This window comes from Dermatophagoides pteronyssinus, unplaced genomic scaffold (assembly GCF_027571235.1).
Source record: "Dermatophagoides pteronyssinus isolate colony J.1.1.1.1 unplaced genomic scaffold, Derpt_VIB-CSIC_2022.12 sq0012, whole genome shotgun sequence".
In the NCBI taxonomy this organism is placed as follows: Eukaryota; Metazoa; Arthropoda; class Arachnida; order Sarcoptiformes; family Pyroglyphidae; genus Dermatophagoides; species Dermatophagoides pteronyssinus.
The window spans coordinates 113,293-132,243 of record NW_027461536.1 but is presented as its reverse complement, the minus strand read 5'-3'; the positions used below and the strand labels follow the sequence as shown (position 1 = coordinate 132,243).

Here is an 18,951-nt window from a genome sequence, read left to right as displayed (position 1 = left end):
TCAATCTTTCCATGTCTCTTTCTCATTTATTCATAATATTATCATAGATTTAAATCAAACGCAAACAAAACGCACTGAATTTGATTGAATTAGATTTTTTATCGATAAGTAAGTATTCGATCGATGGATTGTTTAGGTGCTGATTAGAATTAATATTTATAAAATTTTTAAGATATTCAGCCGCTCACATGATTGTCCAAATGAATTAAATTCAAATTTTTTTAAAATTAATTTTCGATTCAACTAACTTCCAAATATTATACGTTAATTAACATTGTTGGTTTTTATTCAAAATAATTTTTACATTTCTAATAAATTCTTAATGAATTTTTACTTGTTTTATTTATATTTTATGGTCAGATGTTTGTTTTGTAAAATCACACAAAATTCTATTCCATTGAATTTATGAAATGATATCAAACTTTTATCCATCATCTTTTTTTTTGCGCATCTAAAATGCATGTATTCATGAACTGTTTTGCGGTGTACGTGGTCCAATGCTTGAAGAACGTGATGATGATAATGTTTTTGCATCATTTTGTCTATGATTATCCAGAATAAAACTGCTTTCTGAAAGACTATCATCATGTTTTCGTCGTAGAACCAGATCTTTTATTACTTTTTCATCAATATTTTCTTTTGATTGTAATAAAGATAATGATGATGATGATGTAGTCAATATACGTGGTGCATTTGCCGAATTCGGTGGTATCATTATCGGTAAACAAATCATATTTGTTGATGGTGATGATGGTGATGAATCTGATTTCACCTGCAATAGATCATTTGATTTGAATTTATTGAATGTGGATTTGGATTTAGATTTCGATTTCGATTTCGATTTCGATTTCGATTTCGATTTCGATTTCGATTTCGATTTCGATTTCGATTTCGATTTCGATTTCGATTTCGACTTAGATTTCGATTTTGATTTTGATTTAGATTTCAATGATAATGTAAGATTTTGACCATCATGTTGTGGATAACCACCTATTGATGTTTTTTGTTGATTTTCGGATGAATTTTCTCCAGTTTTGGATGATTTTTTTGATGATCGTTTTTTACGATTTTTTTTTGGTCGCGATGATGACCATGGCGATGACGAAGTTGATGATGTTGATTTTGGTTTTGATTTTTTTTTCTTCTTTTTCATATCATTATTATCAACACTATTTTCTTCTGTTTCGGAATTCGGCATTTGATTCAGTGTTTTTTCCTGTTCATTTTGAAAATATTTCTGACATAAAACAGCAACACCCATCATAAACATTACAAAAAATAATAATGATGTTGATGTTATTATGATTTGCATCCATACTTTTGCTAATTTGTAAAAAAAAATTAATTAATTTTCATTCTAAAATTTAAAAAAAAATAACAAATTAACTTTTATAACTTACATAATATTGATTCTTGAATTTTTAAATCCTTTTCACTAAAATGATAATCTATTGTTTGTGGTTTTTCCTTAACATCTTCATCATTAGTTTTATTTGATTTTACTGTTCTCTTAACTTTTGCTGTTGTTGAATAATATTTTCTTGTTATTGGTTCTTCTACTTCTTTGGCTGATCTTCTTGTTGTTCTTCTTGTTACTATCCTTCTGGGAGGAAAATAATTATCCGGCATTCCATTATCATCTTCATATTGTATATTTACTTCACTGTGTAAATCGCGTCTTTTGTTTTCATGAGATGATAAGCTATGAGGTGATAATTTGAATGAAAAAACCAATGAACAAATCATCATCATTGTTATCATTATTAGCAATAAAAATTTTCTATATCGTTTCATAATTATTATTATTTTTATCGATAATATTTCTTTTTTGTACAACACCGATCAATGATCAATTACCGAAACAAAAACAAAACAAAACGTTTAAAAATATCTGTTTCGGGTAGAAAAAAAACGTTTCGTTTTGTTTGCTATTTGAATAATGTTGTAAAAAAAATTTTAATTTTAATTTTAAATTGAAAATTTTAATTTTATTAAAATTTCGAATGTTTTACTTTTTGTAAAATGAGATTTTTTCAAAAATAAACTTTCAGTCCATTAGATTGAATGATGAAATATTCGCATTTGAAATATTTGATTTAAATCATTTGAAATGAAAGTTTTATTCATGGAAATTTGTTTTTTCATTCTCGAGATTGATTATGTTTATGAGAATAATGATTTTCAAAGCCTTTTTCGGTAATAAAAATGGCCGAACATTTCGGACATGGATATGTTTCTATTTTAGGATTATGAATAAGTTGATGTGTTTTCAGATTTGTGGCATTATTGGTTGCATATGAACATCCATTATAATCACAACGATATTTATAATTTTTAACATTATTGTAATTGATTGATGATAATTTTTCTGATTTAACATTTGGATGTAATTGATTTTTGAATAATTTTTGTTCCAATTTTGGTTCAATTTCCGTTATTGTTGTTGTTGTTGCTGTTGATGATGATGATGATGATGGTGATGATGATAGTTTCGATTGATCAGTTGTATTATTATTATTCATTAAATTTTGCAAAAAATCAATCGTTTGTTGAATTTTATTCGAATCAATATTATTGTTGATCGTTTGTTGATTATTGTTTAAATTTTCGGTTTGTAATTTTTGAAGTATATCTAAAAATTCTTTATCCGATTGTAAACTATCTTCAAAAAAATTGATCAATGTATTTATTGTTTTGTCTAGATAATTTTCATTATCATTTTGGTCATTAATATTTTGATTTGCCATTTTTTTCCAAATAATATGGTAAGGATTATGAATTAATCACCTACATTTGAAAAAAAAACATTTAATTAAACAGTTAATATGAAAATAAAAATTTTTTTATTTAGAAAATTTTACCTGTTTTTGAAAAAAAATCTTTATTGACACGTCTACTGGCGTAATGAAATCACATTTTTAAATTAACTTTCCCAAATTATTTGCCATTGTATATGTGCGTGAGTGTAGATCGATGTTACTCGTAACAATTATCAATCGATTGAAAATGAAAATAACTTTTAATTTAGAAACAGCTTCACCCATTCTCTCTCTCTCCCTCACTCCTTCTTTCCCTCTTTTTCTTTATCACATCCAATGCAATTGTATTGTTAACTTATATACAATGAATTCCAATAATAAACAATAATAAAATTGACCATCATTTTATCAAATTTTTTATTGATTGAATTAAATATTTGGACAAAAAAAAATATTTGAAGTATAATTATTATTCATTAAAAAATTACAGATTAATTTCTGATTTTGTTTTAATTTAATTTGAATGTTAATTTTTGTTAGTATCGATTTTTAAATTGAGAAATAGCTTGATCTAACATACGTTGAAATATGGGACATGTTAAATCATAAGGATTATGTGGCTTTTGATTTCTGATTTGCTCGGCTTTACAGTTGCAGCAAATTGGAGGTTCTTTCTTTTTAGAACAATCTTGATGTCTGTGATAGCCAGAACAATGATAACAAATTTGTTCAGTTTGACAGTCAAAAGACATATGATTGAAACCAATACAGTTATAACATCGGATAGGAAAATCTACTGTTTGAACATTTTCATTGTTGATGATTATTTTACGTTCCAGATTTCGCATGATAATTGTACGTATGGGGCAATCAACTTGTACAACATAATCAATTAAATCTGATGATTTTTGATTTTTTCTCCAGAATCTAATTTGTATGGCTTCAGAAGGAATCTGATTCATTGAACAAAGGTAATCGTTTATTTGCCGATTCGATTTTGATATAATTTCAGGTAATTTATCAGATGATATAGATTTATCTACACCTTTAAATAAAATCATTTGTTGAACGGATCGTTGGATGGTGGCTGTTCGATAATTCTGATCGATTGATTCGGAATTGGAAATTTGTTTCCTCAATTTATTAGCAGTTTCAATTTCATTATGATTAGATTTTCGTTTGAAACTATCGTTTGTATGATTGATCTTGGTGGTTATTGTTTGATTATTTTGTGATAATTGAATACCCGATATAGATGATGACGGCATGGATTGATTTGTTTGTTGTTGATGATGATCAGAATATGATTGAATATTTTTGATTGAATTTGAATCCTGTTCAATATTTGTTGTTATTGTTGTTGTAAGTTTTGTTTGATTCGATTTCGATTGAATTTTATGACATTCTTTTTGAATATTACGAAGTTTTTTCAACAATTTCTCCCCATTTTGACAACGATGTTCAGTATGATTGATTAATAAATCAATTAGTTTCGGATTTTCATTAACATTTTGATTATTAATTTGATTTTCCATTTTCAATTCGATTATCTAATTTGCTTTTGGAATGTTAAACAAGATCTATTTAAAAGAAAAAAAAACAAAATTAAAACATCAATGAATATTACACAGTTATAACTCTCTTACCTATTTTGAAATTAATCAATAAAAAAAAATTTAAACTGCCACGTATAATGCCGCTCAAAATACAGAAATAAAATCCACTTCATCAAAATTATAATGCGTACTTTTGCATGTGTGTGTATGCATACGGATGCTATCCATGACAATTATCGATCGACAATTATATTTTTATCTGTTAGAATATCTGATACAAATCTTCTAGAAAATCATAAATCACAAAAATCATATTCAATTGGAAAAATTTTAATTACAAACACAATTTAATAAATATATTTTATTTGATAATGAAAATTTTATTCATAGAATTTTTTTTTTCAATCTCAAGATGATAAATGATTACGAAAAGCATGACCATGTAGACCAGGTTCGCTAAGAAAAACAGCCGAGCATTTTGGACATGGATATATTTTTGTATGAGAATTATGTGATTTTTGATGTATCCGCAGATATTTAACATTATTTGATTTATATGTACATCCTTTAAACGTACAAATAAAAACACCATTCAAATACGTTGATTTTCCATCTAATAAATCAAAATTTCCCTCATCAACATCATCAGAATCATCGGAATTAACTAAATTATTTGATTTCTTTGATTTATTAGCATCAATATCAATGTGGTCGGATTTTCGTTTTAAATAATCATTTGAATTGTTGCCGGTAGTTGTTGGTCTTTGTTTGGAATTTTTCGATTGTTGCTGCTGTTGTTGCTGTTGCTGCTGCTGATCCTTATTCCTTACTGAATCGTTATCAATCGGTTTCGATATTGATGATGAAGAGAATAGATTTTTCGAATTGACCATTCGATTCTTATCCGAATTCATATTGTTGCTGTTGTTGCTGCTGTCGTTATCAGTGCTTCTGATATTCGACAAATCTTTACGAAATTCTTCATTAATTCGTAAAACACTTCGACAATATTGAATTTCAGCATCTGAACGATTTATAAGATATTTTTTAATTATATCCATTGATGATAATTCTTCCGATGATTGCTGATTTTCATTCAAAGATCGTTTATCCCTTGTCGATATGTTACGACCAAATCTAAAATTGCTAACAAAAACCAAAATTTTAGTTTTTTATGATTATAAACTTAATTGATTTATAGCTTATATGTTTATATACATAGTTTATCAACTATGACTTTGATAATAATGTTTTATCAATGAACAAGATTAACTAAATAGATCACAATTTAAAAAAATTTCAAATCTGATCAAAATGGATATGTTAACAGGAATGGAAGAAATATTTTGCTTATATATGTGTCGATTGTAGTATTACCACCGATCTAATTAAGTCTTATAAGTTTCTTGTCTGTCTGTCGGTCTGTCAATCCATGAAGGCATCGCAAAAAAATGGAAAAAAAGGAATCTTGCATCTAGCAATATTGCTAAAATATATTTTTTTTTGTTTTGCTTAGTGAAAAGATAATTTTTTTTATCCATGACAATTATCAATTATGGTAGATGGTTGGAAAAAATTGATGAAAAAAAACTACAATGTAAAACTACAAACCTAAGTCATATGATTAAAACATATATAAATGTTATATTGATTTTAAGTTTTGAATTTGGATCCACTTGATATTGAACCAAATTTTGTAGATAATCTTTGACCATGGAAATTGAATAGCAACGAAAACATTTGGAGAAAAAAATGGGTCCAATTGAACGTAATAAAGTCACAAAAAAAAAAATTAAGATTAATTTATTAATTCTTTGGATTGTGCAGTAAGTTTGAGAAAAAAAACAATAATCAAAATACATGATGACATGTAACGATAGTGATATGAATTTTTTTTTAAATCATTTTTTCAATTATTTTGCTAAAATATTGGATTCAGATAGAGAAAAAAGAGAAAAACATTATGATACTATCCTTTCCTAATTAAAAGTTTTTGTAAAAAAAACGATTTTTTTATAATTTTTTAAATTAGCATACTTAAAAAAAAACGTCTATTAAAAATTTTCTGAGTATTTTTCACATTGCAATAAAAAAATGAGATTTGATAAATTAACAAAAGTTTTAATAACACTGTTAATGTTTGTTTCAAAATTTATTTTGATAACACCATTTATAACAACAAATGGAACCAATATTAATATCGAAATAGATTGTAATTGGATAAAGATAGAAAATTTTGAGAAAACATTTCATTTAAACCAATATACTATTTATTTATCAATAAAATCTAAACAAACAAATGAAACACCAGTCTCATTTACACTTAATGATATGATTCAATTATGGACAACGTTACAGGTTATAATATAATCCAGATAACGAAAATACAAAAAAAAATGAAATGAAATGAAATGAAAAATATTTTATTTTATTTTTTTGTTTTGTTTCCAAAATGAAATCATTTTAGTCAACAAGTGTCTTTCGGTGTGTTTGTATCTTCAAAAATAATTTTATTTAGTAATTTTTTACCATAAATAGAGAGATTAACCATAAGATAACCAAGAACAAAAAAAGAATAGTGGATACTCAAACGCAATCCGTATGCAATCATTGATTTTGATATTTAATAAAGAATGATAATTTTTTTCCATGACGATTATCAATTATATGTTTAAAAAAAGTAAAATTATACGATTTTTATAAGTAAAACTACAATCATCTTGATTTGATTTCCAATAATAACGAGAAAAAAACATTTTGAGAAAAAAAAATTATTTGAGTCCAATTGAACGCAATAAAGTCAACAAACAAACAAACAAAAACAAATTAAATTAAGATAAATTAAATTAATTCTTTTAATTTTGCCTTAAGTTTTTTTTAAATAATAATAATAATAATAATAATAATCAAAATACAGGTGTAAATTAGGTAGGTGGGTGGTGGATGCAATACATTGTATTAAATATGTTTTTTTTTCGTTTCAAAATCATAATTCAAATAATAATAATAAATAGGATGATGTTTATTTTTAAATGTGTGTGTGATGTGACCAAAAAAAAAAACGAAGAGTATAATTTTCATTAAATTAATTTCATTATTTCATTATAATGTCAATGATAATGATGATGTAAATGATGTGAATGTAAATGTAAATGATGATGATGCACATAATTCGAGCAGTTTTATATCACAAAAAAATTAAATTAAATTTTGTTTTTTTTTGTTTAAAATGAAAGAAATTTTGTTGCTTCGGGAATTCATAACCAGTATCGCAATACCATCGATTATTAAAGATTATGGAAGAAGAATTTAAATGACAACTATTACCATCACTAATACCACTACTATTGGATTATTTTGGCCATCTAAATTAAGATGGTCATGTTGAAATGATTATTTCAATTTTATCTTGTTGAAGATTTTCTGTTTTTTGTTTGTCGTGAATCTTTATTATCTTTGGTGGAATTATTCATCTGTTCATCATCATCATCATCATCTCCATCATCATGGTCATTGTTTTCCTCCGGTTCAGTATCTTCTGAATTATCTTCATTTTTTGTTTCATCATTTTTTGAATTATCACTTGATTCAATTGTTGATTGAATTATTTCATTATCATCATTATTATCTTCTGGTTCGGTTTCTTCACCATCATCCTGTTGTAATGATGGTTGTCGATTTATTTCAATCGAATCCAAATCAACAATTTTTGATTGTTGTTGCGTTTTCGATGATTCTTCTTCCTTTTGATTTTGATTATCATCATCAACATTATCATTATCATTATCATCACCATCTTCATCATCATCTTGTGTCGCAACTTTTCGTGATGGTTTAACACTTTTACGTCGACGTGATGATCCAGATGAAGTGATGATCGATGATGACGCTATTGCTGCAACTGATGATGGTGATAGATTGAGAATCGATTCATTCATTTTTTGATTATTTTTCAATAAATTTAAGCTCAAATTTGTTGTTTTCTCTCCATCACCACCACCATCATTATCATTATTATTATTGATAACATTTTCAAATTCATTTCGTTGTGATTTATTTGAACGACGCGTTTTTGTTGTCAATGTTTTTGTTGATGATGATGATGATGAGGAATTTAATCGATTTAATTCGGCTAACGATAATTTTAGATTTGAAAGACTACCATTATTTGTATCATTAATTAATGTATCACCACCACTAACAGTCGTAGTTGTTGCTGGATTATTATTAAATTGAAATGCAGCCAAAGCAGCCGATGATAATAATGATGACATAAATGATGATGGTGATGTTATCAATTTATCAGTGGTCATTTGTTGCTGTTGTTGCATCATCTGCATAATAGTCGTATCTGTTGATGATTGATTATTATCAATATTGTTTATTGTACCATTTTTAGGTTTACGTTTTCGTTTCAATAATTCACGGCCACTACCATCCGAATGAAAACGTATAATATGATGACGAAGATTACGTTTTTCGGAAAAACCACGGCCACATGTTTTACAAACACAAGGTTTAAATCCAGTGTGTACACGTTCATGACGATGTACACTAAACACTCGATCAAATGTTTTGTCACAAAATCGACATTTAAATTGACCGGGTGCCGTCTCTTCAATATCACCTAAAGAAAATTTTTGTATCGGTAAACTTTGTCCAGCACCTTCGAAAATATCTACAGGTTCTTTTAAATGTCTTGATGATGTTGTTGTCGATGATGTTGATGATGATGAAGATGATGTCGATGATGATGAACCATTATTCTTACTGTTACTACGTGTTGTTTTCGGTGATGAACATTTTTCATTTGATGTCGATGTAGTTAGATCGGCCAATGTAATCGATGATGATAATGTTGATTTATTTGATTTATTCGATTTCATTGAATGTGATTGATTCATAGCAGTTGATACTGGATGTTGTTGATTAACGTTAGTTGCCGCCAACAATGTTTGATGACCAATTATATCTGGTACAATTCCAGAAAGATATAATAATGAATTGTTATTGTTATCCGATGATGATGAATTGGTCAATGTTGTTGAATTATTATTGTTAGATGATGATGATGATTGTTGTTTTGTAGTAATCATCGATGTCGGTATAATTGTTGGTGGTGGTGGTGTATTTGGATCATGATGATGTAAAGAATTTGAATCATTTGTTGCTATTGATGGTGGAAAATTATTATCACCACTATTACCAACAATAGATAATAGTGTTTTATCTTTGGTAGTCGATGATGATGTTGTTTGTCCACCAATAGTATGTTGATGATGATGAGATCCATCCATTAAACTTGCAGCAAATTTACGACCAAAATCAGTATTTTTTGATGCATTTGCCAGGATTTTACGAAAATCAACAACAGCTGATTGATGATGATGATTTAATTGTTGTTGTTGATTGATTGCTGCTGGAATTGATATTGATAGACCAGATTTATTGTTATGATTCGTGGCCATAGAATTATTATTCATAAGTGAATTTAATAATTGAAATTGTTGATTTGTTGCAGCTGTTGTTGTTAAATGATTCGAATTCGAACTAGCCATTTCTAATGTTCGATGTAATTGACAATGAATTTCAAATTCTATAGTATCATTAAATTTTGCCAAACATTTATCACATTGTAAAGTTGTTGTTCTTGTATTAATCGATAGCGATGTTGTTGAAGATGGTGATGATGGTAATGATGTTGATGATGATAGCTTCGATATAATCGATTGATCGGATCCATCGATTCCGGCAGCCGTTTTTGCAAACAAAGCAGCCATAGCAGCAGCTGCAGCAGCATTTTCAGCTACTTTTTGTTGTTGTTGATCATGACCACCAACGGTTATTGTTTGGTTAGATGTAAGTAGATATTCCGAACCATTCATTGTTGTAGGTATCATTAGAATATGATGTACTTGTTGAATATGGTTAGTAATTTGTTCCATTGATGCAAATGCAACTGAACAAAGACAACATTTATAGAATAATAATGGCTGTTCAGTTTGTACATTGATTGCATCCAATAATGATACAAGAATTTTTTCCGAACGTATTTGTATAGGAGAATCGGCAACCAAATTAGCCGGTGGTTTACAAAAAAATGAAACATCAGCTTGTGACCAATTAAACGATCGTGCTGTTGTTTGATTATGATTTTCATCAGTAATCAATGTTGATGTTATCATTGATTTTAATTGATCATCAATATTTGATTTGCATTTTTTATTATTATTATTAACATTCGATGTTGTTGTTGTCGATTCTGATTGCGATTCATTCAATTGTAATTGCGATTGAGATTGCGATGAGGAACATTTGCGTTTTGTTGATTTTAACAATGATGGTGATAATTGATGATCATTATTATCCGTACATTTTGAATGATCAATATTTTTATTGTTGTTTGATGATAATTTCTTATTATTATTTTCGGTTTCAATTTTTGATTTCAAATTTTCCGAATTATTATTGTTGGATACATTTCCACAATTTCCACTGCCGCTACTACTGCCACTATTACCACCAGAATGATATGATTTTATATGAAAATTTAATGAATGTTCATATTTAAAACCTTTACCACAAGCAAAACAAACAAATGGATGTTGCGTAAGATGTCTAATCAAATGAGCTTTTAAATCAACTTCAGTTGCAAATGTTTTATGACAGGATGTACATGGAAATGCTGTTGTTGTTGTTGATGATGATGACAAATGGCTATTGATACCTTTGATGGTCTGTTGTTGTTGCTGTTGTTGTTCATCACTATTGTTATTATTGGCCATAATCATCAACGGATCATTCATTGAGGAATCCTGATCCGTATTATTTAATTGTTGTTGCAGCTGTTGTTGTTGTTGTTGTTGAGCTTGATGTGATGATAATAGTTTACGTTTTTTAGTCATCACTTGTTGTTGTTGTGATGTAGTTGATCGTTGATCGGCACCAGACAATGTTGTGGTTTGTTGTGTATTTGGATATTGCACTTGATGATAATGAAGAGGTGGATCCATTGGTCTGTTGTTGTTGTTGTTGTGATGATGTTGATGTCGGTGTTGGTGTTGTTATTGTTGATGATGATGTTTGGTTTTGGTTTAATAAATTTTGCATCTGATGTAAAAATGGTATACCATCTATATATATGTTCGTGCGTGCGTACGCGTGCAATCGATTTTTCATTTAATGATTGATTGATTGATTGATAAATGAATGAAAAAACAGAAAAAAAATTATCATTAAAATCAATATGTGAATGATAAAATTAAATCGCAAACTAAAAACTTACATGATGATGATGATGACGGTGATGATAATTTCATCGATCCATTCGCCATTGTATCCGATAATTCAGTTAATTGTGAAAAATGTGTTAATAAATGTTGTTCATATTCTAATTGATTATGAGCGATAATATTATTACCACAAATCATACAAAATCGTTCATCTCTTTCTCGTTGTTGTTTGTTGACAATATTTTTACCCAATGATTTTGTCGTTGATGATGATGATGTTGGTGATGTAGTGGTCGTAGAACTGAAAAAGAAAAACAGAAAATCCATTATGATTAGTCAACACAAAACAAAAAAGAATTCGAGAACAACTTACTCTTTGATCATTTGTGCTGAAATTGCAGCCAATAATTGACTTGCAGCATTTGCAAATGATGACGAATGATCATTATTTGAAGAATTTTGATTCTGTTGATTGTTGGCAGCAGCGGCAGCCATCATTGATGCAACAATTTCATTTGATTCGGTTGTTAAAAAATTCGATGCCGTTGTTGTTGCGGTTGTATTATCCCAGAATCCAGTATCGATTTGAATTGGATTTGAATTTGTTCCATTAGCAATAGATGTCGCTACCATAGCATAATTTTGTAATAATTGTGCTGCTGTTGTTGAATTATTATCGGTTAATGGTGAATTTGATTCAGATGATAATGGTGATGTTGTTGTTGTTGATGATATTGAATTATTTGTTGTTTTTGTTTGTGATTGTTGTTGCTGATGTTGTTGTTGTTGATGATGTTTAAGAAATTGATGTAAAAGAATTGGATGAAATGGAGATCCTGGTGCTGATGCCGATGTTGTTGATGGTGATGGTGATGAATCCAAAGATACGTTCGATTCGATATTGAACGATGAAATTGTTGCAGTATTATTAACAGCATTAGCAGCTTTCTTTATGTCCATCATTTTTTATCGATGGATGATTTTGTTTTCAGATTAAATAATTTTATCACACTATAACGATAACAAATGAAGAATTAAGAATAAACATAATAATAATAATAATAATGATAAATAATGAAGATGATGATGGACGATTATATCGATTGTATCGAATTAGGAATTTTTTTTTCTCTCGATTTGTTCATTATATCAAAAGAAAGAAAGAAATAAAAAAACAAATAATTCAAAACATCTGTGTAAAGAGTATTCTTCTTTATTCATCATCATCATAACCGAAACTAACCAAACAAGATCAAGATGATGATGATGATGATGATGATCGGAATGATGATCAAGCTTGAAATGAAATGAAATGAACTCTAAAACTATAAAAATGTGAATAATAATAATAACAAGAAGGCCGAAAAGAAAAACAAGAATTGAAAACGCGAGCACACTATGATCATGATGATGATGATGATGATGTTGATGGTAATGGTGGTGTACGCGGACTGTCACGATCATTCAGTCAGTCAGTCATCATCATCATCAGTTTTTTATCGGTTTTTTTCCTCTTCTATGTAATACCGAAAGAAGGAGAGAGAAGGAAGGACGACGACGACGATGAACAAAAAAAAATAAAACCCGAAAATTCGGTTATCCACTACGAGCTATACTCGTACGTATAATTTTTTTTTCTCGTTTTGTTTCTTTAATTCACTATTTCGGTATGTATTGGCGTGTATTTTCAACGAAACAAAAAACAAAACAAAAAAAAAAACGAGAAAAAAAATGCACACGCACATACGGAATTTCCTGGGCTCCCAGCTCCCAGAATATATTATGATGAAATGAAATGAAAAACGCGTTATATCACGCGATTTTCTTCTTCTTCCAGTCGATTCGAACCTAAAAATGTACACCAACAGAAAAAAAAGCACGCAGAAAAAAAAGAAATAGCCAAATTGGAATACTGCTGCTTTGTTGGGGAGCCACCAATGACAGAAACACATCAAAAATGATGATAACCATAATAATAAAACCGATATATATGGATCAGGCAAAAAGAGTGGACATTCGGGTAATCGAAATGGTCGACAACGACGACATTACATAAAGTGCGCGTGGTAATGTTGTTGGTGAATTTCTAGATACAAAAATACTATTCTCTCTCTCTCTCTCTTTTTGGTGTGTGGACAGTGCGGTTATTTTTATTTAACCCCCCCCCAGCCTCCTACTTTTATCTCCCAACAATTCTTGGTCCAAAAACGACACGCACACACAAAATCAAAGAAGCGGCAAAGGAAGCAGCAGTAACCAATAATGTGATGATGATGATGAAATGGGCACCATAAATAAAAACATATTCCCAAGTTGAAAATATTCTATGCTGGCCAAAACCAGAAAAACAACAGAAAGAAAGAATGAACCAGTTTTATTTTTTCGTTGATTCTTTCTATGTTTCTACATTGCTTTGGTCCAACAACAACAAAAAAACGTGCTGGCAGTCGCCTTTTTATCTCTCTTTCTATGTAGGTGCGTGCGTTATATTCGTCACTTTTTTACTTAACTAATTCTGTATTCTTGTTGTTTTGGACATACGGCGGCGCACGTGCTGCTTTTCTATTGCAGTATTCTATTTCTATTATGGAGGGGTTGGGCGCGATCATTTTCTCGCGTTTGTGTTGTCCGAAACCGAAAAGAACGTCGAATGAATGAACCAGAATGATAAAAACACGCGCACATTGAACACACACACAGACACACATATATTACGAAATGAAAATAGTAAAACAGAATAAATTGGAAATGAAAATGAACAAAAAATTTTTACAGTATTACTTCGATTAACAAATCTGCAAAACAAACAAAAAATTATCGATAAGCAAACAGGTGAATTTTTGAAAAACAAAGAAAAAAACTATTCAAATTTTTAAAATTTTCAAGTTTCAAAAAAAAACCAAAAACCAACAAAAGCAAATGGCTATATACACCTACCTACCTGTTCGATATGGGTGATATGGTGTATTTTTGTTTATTTATTTTTTGATTTTTTTGGTGGATTTTTTTTTGACATTCATTGCCATCACACATAAACAGATAAAGAAAGATGTTTATTTATTTATCTTGCTATTGAAAATGATAATTTATTTTATTTGTTCATTTCAGAATTGTCGAACGTGCCGAATCATTTTTTTTGTGTTGTTCAAAAACGATAATGATGATATGAAATAAATCATTTTTATTTTGAAAACAAAAAAAAATGGAAAGAAAATTACGCATGTGCAAAGTATCAACAAAAACAAAATTAACACGTGCGCATCATCATCAGAACAAAAAATCCATTTCCGTTCAAGAAAATAAAAACGATGACGAATAAATATTTCGGTAGCATTTCTACATACACACACACACACTATTTCTATCTGTATCGATATTTATAATGTCCAGTCTTTTTTTCAAATTTTCACTATTTCTCTCTATGGAATACCAAATACACGGAAGTATACAATGCGTCATCATTTTAACTTTTACTTAACTAATATATTATTCTGGCCGCTGATATCTATATGTTTTCGTGTGTGTGTGTGTGTATGAATGTATTATACGTGTTTGGTGCGTGTTTATTTTTTCGGCTATCGAAATATATAAAAATTCGGTTCCATCAATTCATTTTAGGGTTGTGTGTGTGTGTGTGTGTATTTGGTATCTATGGATTGTTTGGTTGGTTGGTTAGATTTTCATACAAAATTTTGTGTCGCCCAGGCAAAAAATAAAAGTGTATAGAGAATGATCATCATCATCATCATCACATGGCTATATATGAATTGCAATGTTTATATTCTCAACATTGTGATACATTATGTGCGTGTGTAGGGTTTTTTATTTTATTTTTTCCTACTGTTTTTTTTCGGGATTGCGAATATATTAAGAGTTTGAATGAATGAATGAATGAATGATGATGATGATCCTCGAAAATGCCAAGTGAATTTTTTTTGTTTTGTTTCACTATCAATTCTGGTTACAATACAAAAGTACGTGTCTAGTGTGTTGTAATGTACGAATTGTACGAGCGAATTCTGTTTGCTTCTGCCTTTTGAAAGCAAAGTTTCTCTTTCTTCTTCCCCCCCGATGTCCATCATTTTTTTTTCTCTTTGGAATGACCAATGTGCGTGTGCGTGTTTTCTTTTTAGGTGCACGCGTTCCCAAAGAATATATAACCCATAACTAGGCACGCACACACACCAAAATACAACTTGTATATATAACGCAAGGCGCCACGCCAAAAATGTTTGGTTTTTGTTTTGTTTTTGCTTTTTTTTTCGTTTTTGGTTGGACAAAATTCTGTTGACAGGCGTACGTTTGGGTTATGAAATAATTCAATTCAATGCGAAGAAAACATTTCCGGTTTCTCGGTATTACATTGATTTTCAATGGGAATCGAAAAAAAATGACAAATAATTATCGAATAAAATGAAAAAATTTAAATCCAACTTGTTTGTCTTAACTATCAACATAACACACCTTGTAAACCATAGCTTCTTTAGCAATCATCAACGACGAGCAAATTTTCACCAAAAAAAGAAAAAAAACATCAATCCATTATAGGATAGAAGATGGAGGAAAAAACCAAAACCTACCAATGGCGCCTTTGTATCATTTTCCAACAAAAAAAAACACCGACCAATTCGACAGCGAAACAAAAAAAAACCAGTCAATGAAACAAAAGCAGCAGCGCATAGGTCGATGACTGGAAGCCATCGTTCATGATGATGATCATCATGAACGTGTTCAGCAAAAAAAAATCACTCTATGTATGTCTCCATACATAGTGAATGACGCCAAACATCAGCCAGCAGCAGCAACGAACGAAAAACACGAAAATTACTTATTTCCATTTCCATCATTATCATTGTATAATTCTACAGTTTCTTTTTTTCGTTGTTGGAAAAAAAATATTGTTTGTTTGAAATGGTTGACCTTTTCTATCTATTCGTATCGTTCTCGTTTCACACTTGTATTTCGTACACGACATTTTGGCTTTATAAGGGACCAGTAATAGTGTTGATTAAGGGAGGAGGAAAGGAGGGTTATTCACGTATACCAGATTCATATACACGCAAAAAGATAAACATGGAGAGAAACTGGTCGTTTCACAAACAATCCAAACTTTATGAACTTTCCAAAATTATTTTTCATGTTCATCATCATCATCAAAAGAAAAAGGTCGAATTGGATGGCAAACCTATCTCTCTCTTCCTCTCATTGAATTGCGAATTCAACAAACAATAGCGCGTGCTAGAATTATTATTATTGCCTAAAAGAAGACACAGTTTATTCGATTCTTCTCTCTCTCTCTCTCTCTCTCTCTCTCTCTCTCTCTCTCTCTCTCTCTCTCTCTCTCTCTTTTGCTGCAAAAGAAGTCAAATGTATTTCCGTGTAAAAGGTATATACGGCGCCGGCGTCATGTGTTTTAACAACAATCTTCTTTTTTTTGATAAAAGAAAACAAGAATTTTAATAAGATTCATTTTAGAATGAGGGAAAAAAATTTAACCAATTGGACAATGTCCAGGACAAGATATTTATTGTTGGCCTGTTTTTTTCAGTTTTTTTTCTATTTTTACATTTTTTCTATCTATCTTTAGTGTGGAATTCTCACACACACACACACACACACACACACACACACACACATTTGTGTAATATTTGACGATTTATTGCTATAACGAGAGAAAATGCACGTGTGCAATCATCATCATCATCATAAAAGGTAAAAGGTCAAATATAAAAAATGCAGTAAAAAAAGGTCACATGACGTCGTTACCAACCAACCAACCAACCACCGCCAGCACTTTATATTCAACATAATGGTCATCATATTTTTTTTCCTCCTTGTAAGGTAGAAAGATTAACATTACCGATTTGAGAAGGTACAAAAAAATAAAAAAATATTTAAAAAGCTGACCAGAGGCTATTTATATAAAGTGTGAAGTAAAACATGAACATTCACTGACCAATATGAACATTTTTCTTTTCTTTTTATCTTTTATCCAATTGGTCAACTGGATTGCGAAGAAAAAATATGAAATAACCGAATGACATTCTTGAATTGGTTCTTTCTTTCTCTCACACACAGGTAGATTTTCAACCTGTCATTTTGAATATTGGGGGGAGACTGAATCAAATGAATAAAACCTGCTGCTATTTTTTGATCACAACCTGATGACATGGCATGTATATACACGGTGTGTACGTACGTAATGATGATGGTAATAAGATTTTGAAAACGTGGCAGAAATTTCTGTGTTTGTTTGAATGTTAGAAATACGTGTTTTTATTTTTGTTAGGTAGGGTGAGGTTAAGGTGAGGTATGCTTAAGGTATGGTAGAGGTTAAAGAAAATGTTTGTGTGTGTGTGTGTGAGAATAACCTGAATATTTTTGTTTCTTCTGGTTGTTAAATACAACTTTGCACGCACGCACGCACATTTTTACCCGACTTCGAACACGAAATAAAAAAGCGGTTATCACTGTTGTAGCTTGTTTTCAGCAAAATAAAAAAGAACCCGGACAACAACAACAACAACAACAACAAAGATTAAAGTTTGTGTCCTAAACAACCGGATGGAAAAAAAAGCAAGCAGGTATCCACAAAGCAATTATTTTGGAAAACTCTTTTTTTTATAATATTCAGTTTAGTTTGGTTGGAGATGATATTTTTTTTCAAAAAAAAAAGCGCCAGGTGAAAGATCTTTTTGTTGTTGCAAGAATGCAAAAGGATTTTTTGGAAATCAAGAAGTTTTTTTGTTTTTGTTTTGGTTATTTCCATTTGTGAATTCCGTTTTTTTAAAAATCTTTCGTTGAATTAATGATGTCAATTGATAGGTGCAAAAAACAAAATTTTTTTTAAATGACTAACCTTGAAAAAAAGTTCCGATCACAAATGGATCTTTGGAGATTCTTCAATCAAAGAAAAAAACCATGATCAAGCATTTATCGATGAAAATTCTTTTTCCAAAACAGTAAATTGAATTTGAATGCCATCAGCATAAATGAGGAAAAAATCACATCACTCACATATATCACATTGATGAAGAATAAATGCCGGTATAATCGATTGATTGATTGATTATTGCCCCAGAATCCCAATCAAAAACGAAAAAAAAACATACATTAACGGTATGCACAAATCACATCACATCACACACATACACATAAGGCAAACAAACTAAATGGTCGATGTCCTTTTTGTCAAATCAAATCAAATTTATTGATGTAATAATTTTTTTTTAGAGTAACAAAAATACAAATACCACCATCATTATCATCATTATCATAGACTATCACCAGCCAATTCAATGCAACAAAACAAAAATAACATAACATACCATACCATATATATACACGAGCTCAAAGACCCTTCAAATCAAACCATAAAATATTGGATACGTTTCTGGTTGGTTA

The 18,951-nt window shown here is 29.6% G+C and overlaps 5 protein-coding genes across 5 annotated transcripts; all 5 read right to left on the bottom strand.

The window, feature by feature from the left end:
* Positions 1-257: 257 nt before the first annotated feature.
* On the bottom strand, positions 258-1,879 carry LOC113789391 (uncharacterized). The gene is made up of 2 exons (XM_027338920.2): positions 1,401-1,879; positions 258-1,323 (listed from the first exon to the last, which is right to left on the bottom strand). The coding sequence occupies exons 1-2, from the start codon at positions 1,792-1,794 to the stop codon at positions 467-469; spliced, it is 1,251 nt and encodes a 416-aa protein (XP_027194721.2). The 5' UTR covers positions 1,795-1,879; the 3' UTR covers positions 258-466.
* A 217-nt stretch (positions 1,880-2,096) lies between these two features.
* Positions 2,097-3,108, bottom strand: LOC142645475 (uncharacterized). The gene is made up of 2 exons (XM_075821739.1): positions 2,862-3,108; positions 2,097-2,787 (listed from the first exon to the last, which is right to left on the bottom strand). Exon 2 carries the CDS (start codon positions 2,745-2,747, stop codon positions 2,142-2,144), a length of 606 nt encoding a protein of 201 aa, XP_075677854.1. The 5' UTR covers positions 2,748-2,787; positions 2,862-3,108; the 3' UTR covers positions 2,097-2,141.
* A 51-nt stretch (positions 3,109-3,159) lies between these two features.
* Positions 3,160-4,528, bottom strand: LOC113789394 (uncharacterized). Its single transcript, XM_027338923.2, has 2 exons — positions 4,406-4,528; positions 3,160-4,339 (listed from the first exon to the last, which is right to left on the bottom strand). The coding sequence occupies exon 2, from the start codon at positions 4,292-4,294 to the stop codon at positions 3,296-3,298; it is 999 nt and encodes a 332-aa protein (XP_027194724.1). The 5' UTR covers positions 4,295-4,339; positions 4,406-4,528; the 3' UTR covers positions 3,160-3,295.
* A 101-nt stretch (positions 4,529-4,629) lies between these two features.
* On the bottom strand, positions 4,630-5,769 carry LOC113789453 (uncharacterized). Its single transcript, XM_075821738.1, has 2 exons — positions 5,693-5,769; positions 4,630-5,461 (listed from the first exon to the last, which is right to left on the bottom strand). Exon 2 carries the CDS (start codon positions 5,374-5,376, stop codon positions 4,723-4,725), a length of 654 nt encoding a protein of 217 aa, XP_075677853.1. The 5' UTR covers positions 5,377-5,461; positions 5,693-5,769; the 3' UTR covers positions 4,630-4,722.
* A 1,377-nt stretch (positions 5,770-7,146) lies between these two features.
* Positions 7,147-11,743, bottom strand: LOC113789379 (uncharacterized). Its single transcript, XM_075821718.1, has 2 exons — positions 11,601-11,743; positions 7,147-11,448 (listed from the first exon to the last, which is right to left on the bottom strand). Exon 2 carries the CDS (start codon positions 11,326-11,328, stop codon positions 7,720-7,722), a length of 3,609 nt encoding a protein of 1,202 aa, XP_075677833.1. The 5' UTR covers positions 11,329-11,448; positions 11,601-11,743; the 3' UTR covers positions 7,147-7,719.
* Positions 11,744-18,951: the final 7,208 nt, after the last annotated feature.